Raw genomic sequence first — 22,520 nt, forward strand, 5'->3', positions numbered from 1 at the left:
TTGGTTTTAAATTAAAGAATAATGTCTAAGACATATCACTTAGAAATTCTTGAGCTCTCCAGATATTTGTGCAAGGCAAATTCATCTAATCTGACTTTAGAAGTTTGTATGTGGAAAGACTTTTCTTCCTGTGATTATAAGTGAAGAATAGATTTCTTAAATGATACACCTGCATTGGAGAGGAAGTAAATACTCCTGCTCAGTATTACAATCATATTTCTTTTCAGTTTCAAAATGTACAGCCATATAAAAAATAAGCCCAGATTTCCCCCCTTATTTGAATTTTATTGTACTTTAAATTATTTTATCTTTTACCATTACGTTCCTAAACAGAAGAATTTGACAAGAACATCTCCAGATTATTATTTTCTGGACAGTGTTTTTGCATCGTGCTTAGAATCTTGGCAAAAAGGAGAAGTCAACTGCTTGATAAGGTACCAGGAGCTGAGATGTATCCACACAAAGAAGACAGAGGGCTTATTTTATGCAGGCATGAAGAAAGAACTACACATATTGTGGCAGCATCATGAATGAAATGCCTGACAATAAAAGCTCAGAAAGGTTTGTCTGGTGACTTCCTAATGAAGCCAGGGCCACAGAGCCAGTTTCTAATAGCAACGGCCTTTATAAACAGCACCTGCTTGGCAAGTCAATTCATTCATCACCACGTTGTTTTCCACCACCAAACGAGGTTTCAGTCTTTTCAATTAAAAGTTCAGAATATATTTCCTTTAAAGCTTCACCTTAAAATTTGGAAACATCAATACACAACAACAGAGTTCTGAGGGTGATAGCAAGAGAATCTTGTAAGATCACTGAGAGCTCTAAATATTTATCACACAGGCACATACATGCTTGCACACTAATATATTCTATGAACTGATATCTTCTCATTTCTATGCCATCCTATGCTCCGGTATAAGTTCAGTGCCTGAGTCATCATGAGAGAGCAAATATTTGCTTAAAGAATAATGAGTCTGTATATGAAGAATGATTAAACTGTCAGGTGAGATTCGTGAACACACATGAATTGTTTTAAACGATTCTCATCATTCCATTATGTAATGGATGACCATTTGGAAGAATTTATGACAAATCTAAGTTGATAATCTCCTTTGTAAAAGTGAAATATAATTGTGGTAATTCCCATTGGTCTTTACCACTTGGAAAATAATTTCAGTTTCAATTTCTTATATGAGCATTATAAATATTTTTTAAATGAGGTTGTGTCTTATAATTGTTTTACAGAAAATTCATATTTAACTTAATATCAAATGGACATTTTTGTATGCCAGTGCACATGGACCTGAATAGCTTAGTTTTATTGTCATTATATCGCATGATATGGGCATACATGCGTTCTAATTTATGTAACTAAATTCATATGGATTGATATTCCAATTAGTCCATTTTTTTCAGTTTCAGACAACATAGCAATACAAAATTCTATCAGGGCATCCATTAAACATGAGCTTTCCCAGGCTTTTGGTTTCAAGCCTAGAGCAGAAGCAGAATGAAGTTCCAGACCAATAGCCAAACCACTCTTCTTTTAGTGTTTTTGCAATTATACCCTCACTCAATTTAAAAGTTGGTTTCCTTTTAGATCTCAAGAATAAAGGTTCTCAGCCAAGTCAATTTTGGCTGGTTGAGGTTATATCAGCATCTACATAGAAGATTTTAACAAAAATCCCCAGCCCTGGGCTTTGATAACTCCAGATTGCCAAATGCTCTCTGCAGAGTAAAGTAGGCTCTGGTTAGAATTATGGCCATGAGGAACTGCCCCCCCTTATTTAAATTATTTTGAACTTCATTCAGCTTCACCATTGTATGTCTCCCAGTACTCTGCAGGGTGAGATTAGCTCAAAGTATAGACCTATATCCTATAAGAAAAATATATTTCTTAGTTATGGTAAATAATACTGCAATAAACTTAGTTGTGCTGGTAGCTTTAGTATGGTTTTGTTTGTGATCATACAGGTAAATGCCCAAAAGTGGGATTGCTGGGTCATAGGGGAGCTCTATGTAGAGTCTTTTGAGGAACCTCCATATTGCTTTCCAAAGTGGTTGAACAAGTTTATACTCCCACCAAAGATGTAGTAAGGTTCCCTTCTGTCCACATCCCCTCCAGCATCTATTGTTAAGAGTTCTTGATTATAGCCATTCTAACTGAGGTGGTATCTCAATGTTGTTTTGATTTGCATTTCTTTTATGGCTAGGGAGGTTGAGAAGTTTATTGCAGCATTATTTACCATAGCTAAGATATGGAACCAACTCAGATGGCCCTCAGTAGATGAATGGATCAAGAAAATGTAGTACATATACACAATGGAATTCTATGCCTCCATCAGAAAGAATGACATTGCCCCATTTGTTAGGAAATGGAAAGGCTTGGAAAAAATTATATTAAGTGAAGTAAGCCAGGCCCAAAGAAACATAGGTCCCATGGTTTCCCTTATTTGCAATAACTAGTATATGTCTGCTACAAGCAAAAAGGGTCAGATAAGTTGATGTTAGGCAAAATGAACCCCAAGATAAGGACTCAAATGTTTTCTTGCTGTGGTGTCTAACATATTTATAAGATATTTCTTTGTTGCTTTGTATATCCCTCCCCCATGGTATAACCCTTGTTTTCACTGTATTTGATGTTGGTATAATTTGTGGAGGGAAAAGGAAAAAAAAACAATTGTTTAAATAGGGATACAGGTGACCCATTGCAACAATGAGATGTACAAGTCGTTATGTCTAAAATGAACTTTACAATATTGGGCAGGGGGTGGAGATGGGAAGGGATGGGAAGGGGAAACAAAAGAGGAGGCAACAATGCTTGAAAAGAAATGTACTCATTACCTTGCTCATGTAATTTTAACCCCTCTGTATGGTATTTGCACAATAAAAAATTTAAAATTAAAAAAATTTAAAAACAAAATAAAATATATTTCATATTAGTCAGGTTTGTGACAAAGATGCAGTAAGGGCTATTTCTGTCTTGTCTTTCTGGAACAAAAAAAACATTTGATTCCTTATTGTTAAACTTTATCATTTCTTTTTTAATTGTCCAATTACTCTTCTTGGCCCAAGACCTGACAAATACAGGGAATTTGGCACTGGTAATTTTGGGAAGCAGAAATCCTAGTAAGTATTTAAAGAAAAACTATTAAATGAAACCTCTGAGCACATGTTTTCTTGTACACGGGAAAATAATAACCTCTTGTTCTACATTTGAATGCTCTGTCTTGGCACTGATTTTAACTCCTGTCCATATTCTAAGTGCACAGTATATACCAGAGGCTCTAAGTATCATGGGAGGTACACAGAGACACGTGTAAAGATAAGAATAGCTATCTAGGATTCTTAAAATATTTTCTCAGTTAACATATATATATATATAAATATATATTTATAAATATAAATATATATAAACTATATATATATATATATATATATATATATATATATATATATATATGTTGTTGTCCATCATGGGGCTTGAATTCTGGGCCTGGGTGCTGTCCCTTAGCTCTTCAGCTCAAGCAAGTGTTCTACCACTTGAGCTACAGTGCCACTTCCGGTTTTCTGGTGGTTTTTATTGGTGATAAGAGTCTCATGGACTTTTCTGCCCAGGCTGCCTTTGAACTGTGATCCTCAGCTCTCAGCCTCCTTAGTAGCTAGGATTACAGGCATGAGCCACCAGCACCCGGCTAACTAAAATATTTTTAATGAGTATTTACTTCTTCTTAATTCTGAGATCTTGTCTCTCAATATAAACATCAGAGAAAAATAATTTCCCTGGACAAAAGCATCAGGTGTTATTTTGAGCTCTCCATTATTATGGCAAGTAGTATTTCCTTCTAGCTTGGCTGAAGTTCATAGGTATTACTTGTCATTTATAATTCATCTGCTAACGTGGGTATGATGTTTGAATGCATCATCTTGGTCATGTGATACAATGGTTTACCCACTCAGGAGTAAGATAGGAGGAAACTTTACCCTAAGCATTGACAGTTCGTTTGAAGAAGTACTTGACTGGAGTGGCCAAAGCAAGAATGAAGGGTGGGGGTAAACAGTTTTGTTAGTAACATATACTTCTTTATAAAGCTTAAGGACAAGGGCAATTCCTCAACCCTTCTATAACCTAACGCTGGCTAAACAATACATAAACTAGCATTGCAATCATCCCTGGATATAAAGGATCATACTTTTCACTAGTATTAAACAATATTGTATTGTAAAAATATTTCTGAGATTATGCAAATGGACAAGGCATATTATAGCTACTTCAACAAGTAACCAGAGTTTTTTTAATGGAAAACAATTGCTGTGTAAAGAAGTGAGATTCCATTTGTTGTTGTTGTTTTTAATGTACTATGTGATTTCTTGTTTCTTTTTTTTCTTTTCTTTTTTTTTTTGGTCCAGTCGTGGGGCCTGAACTCTGGGCTTGGGCGCTGTCCCTCAGCTCTTCAGCTCAAGGCTAATGCTCTACCACTTGAGCCACAGTGCACTTCCGGCTTTTTTCTTTTTGCTTATGTGGTGCTGAAGAATCGAACCCAGGGCCTCATGCATGCAAGCAAGCACTCTACTACTGAGCCACCTTCCAAGCCCTTCTTGTTTCTTTTGTATGTTCTTTCCACTATGGTATATCCCCTGTTGTTACTATATTTGATTTTGGCATCCTGGTATGGAATATAAGTTTATCTGAATTAGGTAAGGGAAGGGAAACAACAAAATAGTGAAACAAAGGACAAGGGGGCAACCAATGCAACATTGATATTCACAAGACAATATGTTGGAAATGATCTGAACATCTTGCAGGGGGATTGGAGAAGGAGGGAAAGTAGGAGAAAAATTAGGAAAATGGGTAACAAATTTGACAAGAAATGTACTTATTACCTTAGGTAACTGTAACCCCTCTGTACATCACCTTGACAATAAAATAAATAAATAAAAAGAAGCGCGCGTGTGTGTGTGTGTGTGTGTGTGTGTGTGTGTGTGTGTGTGTGTGTGTGTGTGTGTGTGTGTGTGTGTGTGTGTGTGTGTGTGTGTGTGTATGGTTAGCAACCACCAAATTAAAGGCATATTTCAACACCATTCAGTTTGAAATTTTCAAAGGACAATTATGCTGGGAATTTCAAAACTACAACAGTATCTAGTAAACTATTAGATAATAAAGAATCCTTAATTTCCATTTCTTGATAAAGAACCCAATGATGATGGGTTTTGTGAAAAATTTATTATACTATTAGGTAAAGTCATTAGAAATTCAATCATATAACCACAGTTCTCTATAGATTTTTTTTTTCTTTTCTTGTCCTTGGCCTTGAACCTGGGGCCTGGTTGTTGTCTCTGACCTTTAGTGCTCAAGGCTAGTAGTGCTCTACTACTCGAGCTAGCACCACTTTTTATTTCCTCTGAGTAGTTTATTGGAGATAAGAGTTTCACAGATTGTCCTTCAAATTATAATCCTTATATATCAGCCTCCTGAGTACTGAGTTGCTAGGATTACTGGTGTGAGCTACTAGCTTCCGGCTCTATAGATTTTTTATTTTACCTTACTGGATATAATATGTTTAATTGTATTAATTAAAACCTAAAATAATGTACTCTGTTTGGATTGTTGATGGGGATACTTTGATTTTTATAACATAGGAGGTAAACATTGCAAAAAGATAATGAGCAGAAAAAACAAGTACACATTTCAAAAACTTTCACTAAAAACAATGTTCAAAGACAATTCAGTCCTTTAAATTTTATTTTCAGCACAGAAATGAAAAACAATAGTTCAACAGTTTCATAGGCCTTATTAATATCTACAAGAGCCATTACTAATTCTTTCATACTAAGTTCACTCTGAATTGAACGATCTATCATCCATCTTATTTATTTCGACTTTCAGCTGGTATTGTCTTAATGGTAGCAAATTTCCTCTGCCAGTAATTACACACATTAGCCTAGTTTATTTCCTTTGACTCAATACATTAGAAAATATCACTTCTTTCACTACTTGAAGATTTATTATTGGCATATATCATGTTTTCTTTACATGTCAGAACCATAAACAATGATATATAGGGAGGAAATTTAATATTATGTGGGAATTTCCAATTTTTTTTAAAAGTTATTTTATTGTAAAGATTCTATACAGAGGGCTTGTGTTACACAGGTAAGGCAATGAGTGCATTACTTATCGATCATTGTTACTCCTTCCTTTGATGTTGTCCCACCATACCTTCCCTACCCCCTTTTACACTCCTCCCTACCCCCTACTCACCCTGCCCACCCAAAGTTGTAAAGTTTGTTTCGAATATACTATCCTGTGGGTATTGTTGTTGCAATGGGCCATCCTATGTCCTTGTTTCAGTGTTTTGTTATTTCCTTTCCCCTGCCCAGGTAATAGAAGTGTATATACAAGATGCAGAGTATCAAAATCAAGTACAGTAACAAAAAGGGGTATACCATAGGGGGAAGACCATACAAAGGAAACAACTAATAAAAAAGAATCACACAGTGCATTTAAAACAATAACAACAACAGCAGACCTCTTGTGTCTGTATCTTGGGGTTCATTTCACTTATCATTTTTTTTAAAATTTGTATTGTGAAAATACTGTACAGAGGGGTTACAATTACATGGGCAAGATAATGAGTACAGGGGCTGGGAAGGTGGCTCAATGGTAGAGCGCATGCCTTGCATACCAGGGGCCCTGGGTTCGATTCCTCAGCACCACATAAGCAAAAAGAAAAAAGCCGGAAGTGGCACTGTGGCTCAAGTGGTAGAGCGCTAACCTTGAGCTGAAGAGCTGAGGGACAGCGCCCAGGCCCAAAGTTCAGGACCCATGACCGGACCCAAAACAAACAAACAAACAAACAAAAAAAGATAATGAGTACATTTCTTATCAAGCATTGTTGCCTCCTCCTTTGTTCCCCCTTTCCATCCTTTCTCATCCTCCCCCCGCCCCCCAACCCTCCCCCACCCCCACCAAAGTTGTAAAGTTCGTTTTTCCACATAACGACTTGTACTTCTCATTGTTGCAATGGATCCACCTGTATCCCTATTTAAATGATTTGTTTTTTCCCTTCCCTTCCACAAATTATACCAACCTCAAATACAGTGAAAGCAGGGGTTATACCGTGGGGGAGCGACATACAAAGCAACAAAAAATAATCTTATAAATGTGTTAGAAACAATCACATGAAAGAAAAAAAACATTTGAATAGATATCTTGGGGTTCATTTCCCTAAAATCAGCTTATCTGACCTTTTCTGCTTGACTCAGACATATACTAGATACTGTAAATTAGAGAAACCATGGGACCTAAGTTTCTTTGGGCCTGGCTTATTTCACTTAATATAATTTTTTCCAAGTCTTTTCATTTCCTAACAAATTTACCATAGCTAAGATAGGGAACCAACCCAGATGCCCCTCAGTAGATGAATGGATCAAGAAAATGTGGTATATATACACAATGGAATTCTATGCCTCCATCAGAAAGAATGACATTGGCCCATTTGTTAGGAAATTGCCTCACTTATCATCTTATATGGCCATATGAACATAGCTTTTGACCTTTACAGCCCATCTGATAAGCTTATCCTATATGTATACTAATTATTGCAAATAAGGGATACCATGAGACCTATATTTCTTTGGGTCTGGCTTATTTCACTTAATATGATTTTTCCAAGTCATTTCATTTCCTAAGAAATGGGGCAGCATCATTCTTTCTGTTGGAAACATAGAATTCCATTGTGTGTATGTATATATATATATATTTTTTTTCTTGATCCACTTGCATTTGGGTTGGTTCCATATCTTAGCTATGGTAAATAATATGCAGGGATTTCTATTGTGCAAAAATATATTTTACAAGAAGGAGAAGCTGGGAAGGTGGCTCAGTGGTAGAGCACTCGTCTTGCATGTGGTGCTGTGGCTCAAGTGGTAGAGCGCTAGCCTTGAGCTGAAGAGCTGAAGGACAGTGCCCAGGCCCCGAGTTTAGGCCCCATGACTGGACCCAATATATATATATATATTACAAGAAGGAATATGGGTTTTCATAAAATTTCCCTCAGTCTTTGTTTGAAAATTCAGCTTAGTCACATCATTTTTCATGTTATTTAAAAAAAATATATATATATGGATCCAGCATACTATTACCATAAATAATAATATCTTATAAAAATAAAAAGTTATTTCACATCTTACATGTAGGTATTGCAGTAAGAAATGATATAATTTGGTACAACTCAAATTGGGAAATTGGGAAATTAGAAAATTTAGAGAGAAATAGGTTACAAATTAATAATGCATTCCCATATGTTTTATTAGCAATGTGTTATTAGCATACCATACTACATATACATATATATATCACATTGTTGTGAAGAAAGGTAAAATCTGCAAAATAAAGAAAAGAAGAAAGCAGAATACAAAATGTTGAGGCGAGAAGTAAACTAGAGATCATTTCTTTTTCAGACAAGTAGACTTTGATCCTACCATTACTTTGGGAAAGAAAGGTACGCTTTTTCATTCAGACACAACTGCTGCTAGTGAGTAAGGATAGGAACAACAACGATACACATTTCATCAAATTGCTATTGTTATTTGTAAATCATGTAAATCCCCTAACATAAATCTTAATAGACAAATGTTCCGATGACAGATACCATTATTTGTGAGTAGATACAGTCAAATATAGAATGGAAGACTTTATCTGGCTCTATGATTCATACAGCCAATCAAAATATGATTTTGCCTACTTACAAAATTTATGTTGAAACTAAACTCATAGTTCAAAATTATTAACAGGTCTGGCACTTAAGAGTTGGTTAAGTTATGAGGATTTAGCCTTTCTGAATGGGAACCTTACAAAAGGGCTATAAAGGGCTACCCAGACTATCATGTTTTTGCTAAATGAACTCATTGCCACAAGACACCATGTTAGAGGCAGAGATCAACCCTCACCAGACATGGAAGGCTGTGATTACTTGATCTGGGCTTTCCAACCTCCAGAACTTGGGAAGCTTAATTCTGTTCTTTAAAATGTTCCCATTATCAGATATTGTGTGGTGATAACATGCACAGGCTAAAATATTTGGGTTTTCGTAAAATTTCCTTCAGTCTTGGTTTGAAAATTTCAGCTCAGTTACATAATTGTTCATGTTAAAGTCATTTGAAAGTTATATAGAGTCTAGCATAGAGTTGTCATCAAAACTGATATGTCATAAAAGGTATGGCCAAGATATATAAAATTATTTTTTACTTAAGTAATGTAATGTAATTACTTAAGTAATGTAATTCTCTGGAGATATATATATATATATATATATATATATATATATATATATATATATATATAGAGAGAGAGAGAGAGAGAGAGAGAGAGAGAGATCTATCTCTATCTATCTGTATATCTATATACCGATATAGATAATCTATCTATATCGATATATATAGAATGAATGCAATATATATAGATAGATATAGATATAGAATGAATGCAATGAGAATTTTAATCCATTCATATGATGGAAGTCACTATTTAGCAATGAAATCTGTCAATAGTTATGAGGAAGTCCTTTAGTGCCTTCCTGCCTCCGTTTCCTAGACTCTATGAAATGTAAATCTAGAACATTGTCCAAAATTATTGGGCTCTCTAAATCACACACTCAGTTGAATTTCAGTGTATATTAGTGAGAAATAATACTTAGCATTAGTTCAAATTCACTTTGTACTCCACATAATTATATCATGAGTACATTTCTTACTGGTAAAAATTTAATCTGTTTTTCTTTTTCATTAGAATTTTTCTCTTAATTTTGGGGCAAATTTTTCCTTTTGCTTATGGTTTAAATTGTTAGCAGGGAGTAAGATAAATATTTTTGTCTATGAAGCAAACAGAACTTTACAAATCACAGCCTTAGTTTGAACAGTAATTTGTCATTGAAAAGCTAATGATTAAATTACATTTTTTCAGCACAAGGAAAAACATTAAGAAATGAGTTTGGTTTGTATTTTTGATATATTATTTATAAACAGTCTTTCCTGAGGTGATTTTTAACTTTATGAAAATATTCTTGAAGAAAAACAAAAACAATATAATTAATTAAAAAGTCAATATAATTGTCTTTTTTCCTTTTCTTTATGTTTTTGGCACAGATTCTCACAATATAGTTCAGACTTTCACCTCAGGATCTCCCTCAATCTCCAAACTACTACGGTGAAAGATGCATTCCAGCATGCATGGCTTTTTAAATTGTTTACTTTTTTTCCCTCTTTTTCAGTGCTGGACCCTCAGAGCCAATATAACTTCACAAGAATTGTGATATCTAGTTATCTTTACTAAAATTGGTAAACATCTTTAAATGAAAGATTGAGGTGTTATACCATGAAGAAAAACATTCTTCATAGGGTTAGGGTTAGGGTTAGAGAAAATGTGAATGCATTACTTAACAGATTTGTTTTATTCTGATTAGCCTCACTTTACTCTTGTCAATAACCCTAGCAAACTCACATACACCAGAACCTATCTTACCTATAAAATTATGTAGATGACCTATAAGTATCTTAATTAGCACAAGTAAAAGTTAAATCATGAATACTGATAGTAAAATAGAGTTGATATATTCCAATCACTCAACAGCTACCAGATTAGATAGTGTTGTCCACGTAGGGTCTAATAAGATGAAGGTCAGAAGGGCAATTATGTAGGCATTGTGAAGTTCACAGTTCAGTACCATAGTCTATTGCCATAATTGAATTGCAAGACAGAAAAGAGGAAATAATCTTGAGAAGACGTTTAGCTCTGCCACTAGAGCTGCTACTTCATAGGTGGATACAGTTTTAGAGCTTGGGTAGGAATGAGTAATATAGAAATGGCAAAGTAAAGTTCGTTTTTTGACATAAGGTCTTGTACATCTCACTGTTGCAATGGGTCCACCTGTACCCCTATTTAAACAATTGTTTTTTCCCTTCCCCTCCACAAATTATACCAACATTGAGGGGAAGGAGGAGTAGGGTTTGGGAGATGGGAAGGGATGGAAAGGGGAAACAAAGGAAGAGGCAACAATGCTTGATAAGAAATGTACTCATTATCTTGCCCATGTAATTATAACCCCTTTATACGGTATTTTCACAATTAAAAAAAAGAAATGGCAAAATACATTTGTTAATTGTTAGAATGTTGGGCATTGCAAATGTGAGGTATTCTCTTAATTTTCAGAGAAGCAAGTCGAAGGACTTTCCTCTCCCTGGAGATGGGATCATACAGAAGAATTTTTTCCATTGATAAAAGCAAAGAGACAAAAAAAAAGTGGGAGCATGAAAAAGATTTAAAAGCAGTAATATCAGGATTCTCTCTGGACTCCATAGAAAGCTAGGGTCACTGTAGACTTCTTGGCTTGCACTCTGAAGCTGTCTGCTCTCACTTCACACCTACCTAGGGGGACGGATATTCCTGAATGACAATGGGGAAGTGGAAACTAGTGACTCAAATACAAGTCTAGCTCCCACCCAAAACCCCCCAGTGTCCAACTAACATGAATGAGCCAAGGGACAAAGTATCTGGTCATTTCCCAGTCACTGACTCAAGCCAAGATAGCTCCTGAACATGTGAGTACAGCAGTGGGTATAGCCAGTTGGGAGGATCCTGTTCCCAGTAGCTTTCTGCTGGGAAATTACAAATAGTCTATGTGATGAATACCATCTTGTTTTCTAATGCTTGTTAAAAAGTGGGAAGCATTTGAGAACCAATAGATAATGGGGCAGGCAGAAGTTGGGAAGAATTCTTCCTAACATCTTCATTTTTTTAAATCTCTTATTATTTAACTAGTGTCACAATTCCCCTCCTGGGAATTTATCTAACAGATCATAGACAAGCCTACACTAAAGCTATCAGCACAATCATATTTAATGGAGCATTATTTATCATAACCAAGATAGGAATCAACCAAGATATCCCTCAATGGATGAATGGATCAAGAAAATATGAATATATACACAATGGAATATTCCTCTTCCATCTGAAAGAATGATATTGGGCCATTGAAAGGAAATGGAAAGACTTGGGAACAAATATATTAAGTGAAATATGCCACATCCACAGAAACACAGTTTATAATGTTTCCCTCATTCTGCCTATAAGTCAATAAGTAAACACACTGGGTTGCATGCAAACCATAAAAATGAATTAACTGAAGTATAATAGAATCTATAGAGAGCTTTTAGAATTCTTTAAAATTACTAGGCCAAAGCAAAACAAAATAAGTATTAGGAAATGAATATATCTAAGGGGAAAGGACAGTGCCAAGTGGAGGGGTAGAAGAATAAAAGGGGAATGGGGAAGAATACAGGCAAGCATTCATTGCATATACCACAAAATTGAGAAAAATAAGAGGAAGGATGTGTAGAAAGAGGGTGAAGCTGTTGAAGGGATGGCACAGATCAAGATGCATTTTATAAACCATTAAATGACAAACAATGCATAACCTAGACATTAAGAAAAGGGAGGAAAGGGGTGGGTTGGAATGGGTGGGTGAGAATGTTGAAAGGGGTGACATTGATCCAGATACCCTGTTTTCATAAACAGTTTTACTGAATGGCAATTCTTTTGTATGACGACTTAGAGATAATAAAGCATTAATGGAAATGGAGAAGGAAATGGGGAAAATGGGACAGAGGCATAAAGACATACATGAACACTAAGATAAAGTTTATGAGAGAAAGAGGAAGGAAGGAATGAGAGAGGTAGTCATTGTTATTCTGAGCGTTTTACATAAAAAGACAAGGACATCCTTTGAGATTCTCCTCAGGAAGAAGACTCAAGGATTCCATCAGTTTCCCAAAGTTGCTATTTCTCTTCTAGTATATGAGGACCAAGATAGACTTCAACTACACTCAGCAAGTCCTTTCTTAATATTGGTGGCATTGTAGTGTAATCTCTTGCAAATGTGTGGATCCCTGAACCATCAGAGACTGGGGAAGTGAATGCCACTCATGCCATCATATGTTGATAAGAACAAATACCCAGGCTGTAAGGTCATTGCACCAGGAAAGACTTGTATCAAAGAATTGAGATGCAAATCCATTAGCTGAAATACATAAATGTCCTATTGATGTGGTTGGTCCTTGTATGGAGAAAAATAGCACAGTATAGAACAGTTATCTCAAGGTTTGGAAGTGGTAACTAAGGAGAAATAGGTAAAGCATGGCAAAGTTGGAAAAACATGAACCATTTGACATTCCTGGTTTCTCAGATGGTAAAGCAATATGATTTTTATTTTTTATTTTTCTGTCGGTCATGGGGCTTGAACTCTGGGCTTGGGTGCTGTCCCTCAGCTCTTCAGCTCAAAGTGAGCACTCTACTGCGTGAGCCACAGTGCCACTTCTGGTTTTCTAGTGGTTTATTGGAGATAAGAGTCTCACAGACTTTCCTGCCCGAGCTGGCTTTGAACCGAGATCCTCAGATCTCAGCCTCCTGAATAGCTAGGGTTAGAGGTGTGAGCTACCGGTGCCCAGCAAATATGAATACTTTTTAGAGTTTAAGAGAGGTGAATCAGCAGTTAAGTGATTATTGATCTGAATCATCGAGATATATGATTGTAAAAGCATTGCATTATAATTTGGAATAATTCAAAGTCTTGTCTATGGCAGAACAAGTTTGATTTTAATAACCACAGTCATCTCTGATGATCCTTAAGTGAACTACAGATGGAACAATGAAAAGGCATCAATCTCCAAGGCTTTTGGATACTGAGGCTCTTGCAAGGGATCTATACCTATCTCTCTCTCTCTCTCTCTCTCTCTCTCTCTCTCTCTCTCTCTCTCTCTCTCTCTATCTATCTATCTATCTATTTATCTATCTATCTATCTCTCTATCTACACTGTGTATTGATCAATCCATTTTAAATTTTGTGGGATTAATATAGAATAAAAGTTTTTTTTTCATTTGGGACAACAAAGCTCAGTGAGTTTTGAGTGAGAGGAAATATGTGATGAATCCTGTGATGGTCCCATTTGCTGTCTTAAAGTTTCGATGCTGTAGCAGAAGGAAGAAGAACCTATTTAGAATCAAGTGGATGACCTGGGTTGAGAAAGAGATATGGAAGGCAATAGAGAACCACATGGATAGAGCTAAGAAGACAAGGTCCTAGGCAGGAAATTGACAAGAGGATCATCTCTGCAGATGTTTGCAAGAAACTGCTCAAGCAGTAACCAGTGCACTAATCAACTTTAAGCAAAGGTCCAAAGATGGACAATTTCCATGTACTCCCTGACCTTCCCATACTACAGTGGTACTTACAATACACTTGAAAATATATATACATTCTCAGAAATTTTTAATGAATAAACCATAGTTTTACAACAGCAGCATTATTGAAAGTAAAGAATCATTTCACAATATCCACCTTCAAAGGAGAAATGACTACCAATAATTTATTGACATGGTTTCCATAATCTTGAATATTGAAACTTTGTTTTGCTGGGCGGTAGGGATAGTTAAGTTGTGGGGTTTGAAACTCTGTCCCTGAGCTATGTTTCAAGGCTAGCACTCCAGCATTCTACTAAATTGTGCCACAGCTACCCTTCTGACTTTCTAGTGGTTAATTGGCTATGAGAGTCTCAAGATCTTTTCTGCCTGGGCTGACTTTGAACTGTAATTCTCAGATTTCAGCTTCCTAAATAGTTAGGTTATAAGGACTTAGCAAGTTTTCTTCTTCTTTTTTTCTTTTTTCTTTTCTTTTCTTTTGTTTTAAATTCTGTGTTGAAGATCAAATCCAGGGCTTCACATACATTAGTCAAGTATGGTATCACTGCATTATACCCTCACCCCTAAATATTATACTACTCCATACATAGAGATTACTGTATATAATTTTAAGAATTTCATATGGTAAATAAATTATCAGAATTGATTTAACATTGCAAATCACCTATTAGAATTTCCTTTAATAAAGGAAATAAGAGTTAATACCCCTGAACTCATAAAGAAATGTTATATCCACTGAAAAATCAGCGTCATTATTGTCTTAGCTGGAAAAATAGTTTTTGTATTTTTAATCCTGATGAATCATCATTACTATTAAAATTCTATTGAATTACATTTAATCATGATTTTCTTTGATTGGTCAATATAGTAATATAATATCTTGACAAACAAACTCATTCTTTTTTGTTTGTTATCTTTAAGCAGTTGTACAAAGGAGTTGCCATTTAACAAAGAAATTTGTAAATACAATGAATCTTGATCAATGTTACCCCTTTCAACATTCTCCCCCATTCCTTCCAACCCACTCCTTTACTTGTCTTACTTTTGTAGGATATACATTGAATTCTTTCTTTTCTTTTCTCTCTTTCTTTTATTTTTGGTCAGTCATGGGGCTTGAACTCTGGGCGAGGCTACTGTCTTTCAGCTCTTTAGCTCAAGGCTAGTGCTCTACCATTTGAGCCACAGTGCCACTTCCGGTTTTCTGGTGGTTTATTGGAGATAAGTGTTTCATGGACATTCCTGCCTGAGCTGGCTTTGAACCACGATCCTCAGATCTCAGCCTCCTGAACAGCTAGGATTACAGGCGTGAGCCACTGGCACCCGGATACATTGAATTCTTTACTGCACTAACATCAACACTTGACAGCCTAACCATAATACTATGATCATATTTGAATCTGAAAGACATTACAAATGTGCAAAAGCACTTGTAGTTGTATGAATTACATCATGCATGTGGAAACTGTTACATAGTGAGAAAAACTTACTTGTACAGTTAGGCAAAGCTCCAGACCATGTTCCATTAGCTGTGCACTGCCGAACTGAAGGTCCAGAAAGAACATACCCCTCCATGCAAGAATAAATGACTGAGCTGGAAAATGTGGTACCATCAACTCTAAAGACTTTCCCATTGGCTGTGGTTCCTGGGTTACCACATTGAACAGCTACAAAAAAAATGTTTAATATTTATTGTAAAAATAATGCAACTAGAAACAGTTAAAGACTAAATGTTTTTTGTTCAGATTGCCCAGAGAAGGAATAAAATCTTCCAAAATAAGCAGTGAACATTTTGTATATATAGTTGAAGTTCAAAATGAATTTATGTGGATTTTATTAGCTTAATTACTAGTAAGCAAATAAAAATAACAGATACTTTAAACTTTGTACTTCAGTACAAACCTTGCAAATTAAGTGCATTGCTATTGAGTATTGCAAAAAACTTCAGAGAAGAATTATGAGAATCTCTTCCTAAAATATACTCATATAAAGTTGGGAGATATATAACTATAATAAGATGTAATAGAAATTTACTGTATTTATACTTTTTAGGGGGCAAATGTAAAATACACAATTTGAAAAATTATAAACATTCATGCATATTTTATATAAAGATAAGAATGAGTTGCATTAAAATTATCTCTATTTCTTGTGTAAGAATGCAAAATATAAATTGACTAAAATTTAAGTGACTAAAATTTAGTAATAACATTTATTACATTTTCCACTCAAATAGGACTAAAGAAATCATTTAATTATTGACCATTATGTAATATGTTTAACTATTTGCAATTTAAAATTTAAAAAAGTATCTTAAAAGTGATCTTGTAACAAATGTAATATAAATTTTATTGTTCTATCAGAAGATATTTTGTAAACTTATAGAATTTATGTATAAAATTAATGAAATGTGCTTTCCTGCCTTCAAAAAATTTACATTCTAAAATTTTAAATTCTAAATTGTATTTTCAGCAGAAACTCAGACTAAGAACAACTTTAATTACTAACTTCCAAAATAAAATTCTGGGAAAATTTGTCATTTATATTGCTCCAGAACCTTGACACAATGTAAAAAATGATTCATCAAAGTCTCATGCTTGTTTTCAAGTGTCATGTAATTCACATATTCTGTCAAATTTGTACACAGTGAAAGCAGGACTTTCTTTAGTGATGGCGATTTTAAGGCGAAACCAAATTACACTGTCATCCTGTGCTTCCACTTTCCCTTACCTACTCCTCACATTTCTCCATAAAAATAGTTTTAGTAGAACTAAACACAAAAGAGAATGAAGGGAGAAAAAAGAATCAGGAATTCAATATATATCCTAAAAAGTAAGACAAGTGAGGGAAGGAGTGAATTGGGAGGGATGGATGAGAAAGCTAAAAGGGGTGACACATATCAAGATGCATCATTGGTGTTCATATACTGCTTTGTAAAATGGCCACCCCTTTGTACAACTATGAAATGATAATAAAAATAAGGTACTAATCACCAGCAAAATAAAATAAGAAAAGTTGGGGAATATGGATAGGTTGGTGGAACCAAAGCAAAGAGGTAGCAACTAATTTTCCTGAACTCTTGGGAATAGATTTCTAAATGAATTTGTTGTCACTTGTTAACAAAGTAATATTTACAGTTAGCAGTCCATTAAAAACAAAGAAAGAAAGATACTAACTTCACAACAGTCAGGAAGAAACAAAGAGTTTCAGGAAAGAGAACAGAGCTAAGATTTGTCCCTCAAATTCATACCACTAGTGACTACTTCTAAGTAGCTCCTACCTTTCATCCATCAATTGCTGAAAGCATTCATGAAACCAGAGCTCTCTTAATCTCATCGATCCTAAAATCTCATCTATCACACTGAGGTGTGCTTTGCTTCACTAATCTCCTACAGATTTGTCAATCCAGTCCAATTGACTATGAGGACACACTGTCAAACAGTGCTCTATTCATGTGTATTATTCTTGAGATTACCTTTGCATTCTGGTTGTCTTCCAGTCCAACTCCCATTAGCTAAACATGTTCTTTCTTCTGAGCCATGAAGGATATAACCAGTATCACAGGCAAAACGTACAGTGCTTTTAGTTCTGAAATCACTTTCTTGTCTAGAACCATGACCAGGGGTACCTGGATCCCCACATGTACCAGTAGCATCACCTGCAATGCAGGAAATTCAAAATTAATTTGCTAATTCACTAGTTAGGCCAATAGCATAGTAGATGTTTACTTTTGTTTGCACTGCCTTTTAACATTACTTTGGTGGAGTATGAATGCAATTTGTATTTCCCATCAGAAGAAATGCAACAAATGAAAAAGAAAATCTCTGTGGAACACATTGCCATTTTTCTTTTCAGTGATATTTTATAGGTATTTGATTAGTGCTTCTAGACCTAGCTAATTACCAAGCTAATGGAAAATTTGTAACTGAGAGTAATATGAATTCAAATGACAATGCTCTTATCAAACTAATACTACAAACAAAATTTAGAAATTCACATTTTCCTTCTCTGAATTTCCTAATTACTAACAAGTTTTTCATTGTTGTTGCCCTACATCTGTGGGGTGCCATTCCATGCAAATATACTACTGCTCTACCTCTAATTTCTCCCTTAATTTATTGTAACAGTGAATATTGACTTAAAGTGAACTCTGTTCTATTCCAGTTGGGAAAACATAAAAAGAAATTAGAAACAAGCAAAAATGAAAAGCTATAGTTTAATCTCCATTAAGGATTTGGTTCATATGTACATGTCCACCTTTTGATTTTAGTACTAATAATTTTCTCACCTTTTACTCTGTGCCTTCATCATTTCTTAAACAATTTTAATCAAAGTCGTCCAAGTATCAATTCACACTGGGAAGAGGGTACAAAGTCAAGCATATATGCTTTGAAAATTCTCTTTCTAGATGCCATTTTTGCATGTTTCGTGTATGTGGAAATATTTTCACCTCTCTAGTGATACATATTAAAACCACAGAAATATATGTTTTATTTAGTTTAATAGCAGTTCCTTAATCCACTTCGAGAAGGAGGTATGTATAACCAATCACCAGAGAGTGAAGTTATAAGTTATTACTCCAAAAATAAATGCTTAATTCTCATCAAAGTCAGCTTTAAGGTCACATGTAAATGATTGTTCTTAGAAAATTGTGATTAAAATTGAAATCCTAAGCAGTTACTTCATAGAGATTAATAGTTTCAAGATTTGGAAACAAAAAGGTCCTTTCACAATGTTCATCTTGAAAGGAGAAATGGCTACCAATAAGTTACTGACATGACTTCCTTAAAAATAGAAAAAAATTGAGACTGGATGTTCTACACACTTGCAGAGGTAAAAGTATCACAAATTTTAGAAGAACCCTGTGCTGAGTTAGCAAAAGCCATCTCAAAAACAAAATTAAAAGCCCCAAGATAGTAGCTCAAATGAGAAAGCTCAAAGGGAGAGTCTCTAGAAATAATATAAGAAAGAAAGGAAAATTTGAGAGAATCTATTTGATATCTATTAAAACAGAATAACTGTTTCCTTTTCCATTTTCATATTTTGTAATCAAGAAAATTCACACAAGGATAGTATTGTAAAGCTCCATAGTGTTTTACATAAAGCTGAACATGGCTCCACACACACACACTTCCCTACACATATTGTGCTATTGCCAAAGTGATACCTGAGCAGTGAGGTTGTGAGCCACTCCAGTGGCCATTTAACTGGCAAGTCCTTGATGACTGGCCTAGGAGAGAACGCTTTCCTGTGCAAGTGTAGTGCACAGTGGCCCCAAATGTATACTTCTCGCCGGACAAGACTGCATTAGGAGGAACCCCAGGCTGTCCACAGTCAATCACTACAATACATAATTATTGGATATAAAATTTTTTTATATCTCCTATCGAACATCCTGAACCAACATGCTTATGAAAGAATTCAGAAGTACATTTTCTACTTGTTCATCTAAGTCATCCAAAAGTATCACATCTTACCTCTATGAAAAGTGGCTTCAAAATATATCATCGAATTTATATAATTAGAATTATGGAAGCTATTCGATCAACCTACCTTTCTTATGAAGAAGTTTAATGGAACTTAAAATATAATTATGAAATAATGTGTAAGAGAAGTGTACAAACATTCAGGTGGTTACAATAAGTCTGTGGGCATGGTGTGTGCATTCATGCACATGTACATCCATATCTGTGTACCTGGCCAAAGATACACACATAGAAAGAGGGGTATGGTAGGTTGGTGAAATAAGGGTATAAGAAGCCATCTAGGATTCAAAGTAATGCCGTGTACACAAAAGGTTTTACTTTGTTGTTGTTGCTTTTAATGTAGTATGTGATTTTTTTGTCTGTTTTGTATGTTCTTCCACCTATGGTATATGCCCTGATGTCACTGTATTTGATTTTGGTACCTTGATATTTATACGTGTGTGTGTTTGTGTGTTTATTTTAATTAGAGAAGAGAAAGGGAACAATGGAATGGTGAGACAAAGGACAGGGGGTTGTAAACGAATGCAACAGATATATACACAAAACAATATGTTGGAAATGATCTGTACAACTGGGGGGGGGTGTTGGGAAAGAGGGAAAGTAGGAGAAAAATGAGGTAAAGAGTAAAAAGTTTGGCAAAAATGTACTTATTATCTTCTTTATGTAAATGTAACCCTTCTATACATCACCTTGACAATAAAAGTGATAATAAAATTATATATATGCATAACAAAGAAGATGGTGTGAAGGTGGATCTGTGATTCACAGTGTATCTTAAGAACAAAATCATTCAATTGCTGATGTGCCATAGTGAGGAAATATTTGTTGTTTTGCCATTTAAAACACTGCTGGGCATAGCAGAAACCAAAGAATCTACAATATTCTTTATAAGATAGAGGTGGCTTGGGAAATTAATGTGTGCTTTCTATTAGCCAGACTTAGAAAAAGCTATTGTGCCATATATTTCTACAGTCAAATTGAAAATTATTGAAGGACCCATAAATGTAATAGGACCTTTAGGTACTTAGCACACAACAGGGAGTAATACAAGAAGGAAAAAGGAAAAAGTCTATGAGAGCTAAGTAATCTCAAGAAACTTCAGGTTCACACAGCCTATAAATCATTTTTACTTCTAATGATCTAGCTAAACAAAACCAATTAAATGATTTACAACCATCTACTAAAAGAAAGCAATTAAATTCTAGCCATCAGGTCAATTTGCTAAATGATTTACAGAAAATCTGCAATTTTATGAGTATGATAAAAAACTTTCTTTGTTAATACTTGTATATGGTCAGAAATTTTACTTCATGAATATAAAAGAAATGCTTCTTGATAATAAATGATCATAAAATAATTTTATAAGTAAACAACTTAGGATCTGTTACTTAAAATTACTTGCATAATAATTTATTGACACACTAAACCTTAACTCTAGTTTTGCTATTCTGTATCGAGTCTAAGCCTCAATAATTCTTTCAGTGTGAGACCTGTCAGTTGATTGAATCTTTAGGATTTTCTAGGCATATATTTTTCTAAGTTATTCAGAATTACTTCTATTAAATTATTTTTCAGTAAAATAAATTTGATTTATCTCTGTTAAATTATTTTCTCATAACCTGTGTGAGTCATATACTGGCCCTTTAATAAAAATGTAGCAAAACAATATCATTCAGTGTTCATTGACATGGAAGATGCGTGTATTAACATTATTGTACTATTTATTTGTATGTGATACATATTTAGTATCAGTAAGTTGTAAATAACACATTTGTTTACAGTTCCAAGTATTCATAAGCTATAAAAGCTACTGATATTAAGACTAATTTTGCTAAATGAAATTTCAAATAGTAACACAGCATAAAAATATTAACACAAAATAAACAGGATTGCTATCTTTAGATATAGTAGCAGAATATGAAAGACAATGACTATCATAGTTTGTTTACTCCACTTAAGCTAAATTTCAAAGAATAATGGAGAAAATTTAATACATATATGTATGTGTATATTTTATAAAGACAATAAACATCGATATTGCTTCCCCAGCCTAATCTCAAGGAAGAATTCACATTATCTACTTACTGATACATTCTGGTAAGGGTTTGTCCCATTGCCCATTTGGTTGACATATCAGAACTGATGATCCAAATAAAAAATATCCAGGATTGCAGTCGTAGAAAACCACAGTGCCATAGGTGAAATTTCCATGTTCGATTTTGCTTTCACGTTTGGAATTGGCTGGAATTCCGGGATCAGAACAATTGACCACTAAAGAACGACAAATTTTTATTTTTATTTATTTTTTACTAATATACATATAGTTCTAAGAAAAGCTTAGTTTTCTGAACTAAATTCATATAAATGAAAAGTTTACAAGATACAATCAATCCATGAAGCAGTTACAAATTGGACTGGATTTGTGTTATGAAAAATATGAGGATAAAATTAGCAATATTTTCATAAGATCAGCTCCATAAAATTATATTGTCACAGATTTCCAAATGCCTTCTCTTTCTGGATGTGGTGCCACTCAGGGCTGGAATTCAGAACCTTGAGTCTTTCTCAGCTCTTTCACTTACGGCTACTACTCAACCACTGGAGTCACATCTCCACTCTAAGAATGACATTTATTAAGCAGATGGTGACTATGGCAGGGAGGGGGGAACAAAAGCATAGACAGTTGATTTTCCTCACTTTGTTTTATTTTTGCCAATCGTGGGGCTTGAACTCTGGGCCTGGGCACTGTTCCTCAGCTCTTCAGCTCAAGGCTAGGGCTC

The 22,520-nt window shown here is 34.7% G+C and overlaps 1 protein-coding gene across 4 annotated transcripts in view; it reads right to left on the bottom strand.

Moving 5' to 3' along the window:
• The window catches only part of Csmd3 (CUB and Sushi multiple domains 3), a 928,259-nt gene that overhangs the window by 29,777 nt on the left and 875,962 nt on the right, over window positions 1–22,520 (bottom strand). For all 4 annotated transcript variants that reach the window (XM_069991287.1, XM_069991286.1, XM_069991285.1 and 1 more), the window contains 4 exons: window positions 21,826–22,011; window positions 19,422–19,595; window positions 17,730–17,912; window positions 15,745–15,921 (listed from right to left, as the gene is read on the bottom strand). In XM_069991287.1, the coding sequence (XP_069847388.1) occupies window positions 15,745–15,921; window positions 17,730–17,912; window positions 19,422–19,595; window positions 21,826–22,011 (720 nt within the window). The remainder of the gene's footprint in view (window positions 1–15,744; window positions 15,922–17,729; window positions 17,913–19,421; window positions 19,596–21,825; window positions 22,012–22,520) is intronic.

This window comes from Dipodomys merriami, unplaced genomic scaffold (assembly GCF_024711535.1).
Source record: "Dipodomys merriami isolate MVZ:Mamm:240054 unplaced genomic scaffold, mDipMer1.0.p SCAF_4, whole genome shotgun sequence".
Lineage (NCBI taxonomy): Eukaryota > Metazoa > Chordata > Mammalia > Rodentia > Heteromyidae > Dipodomys > Dipodomys merriami.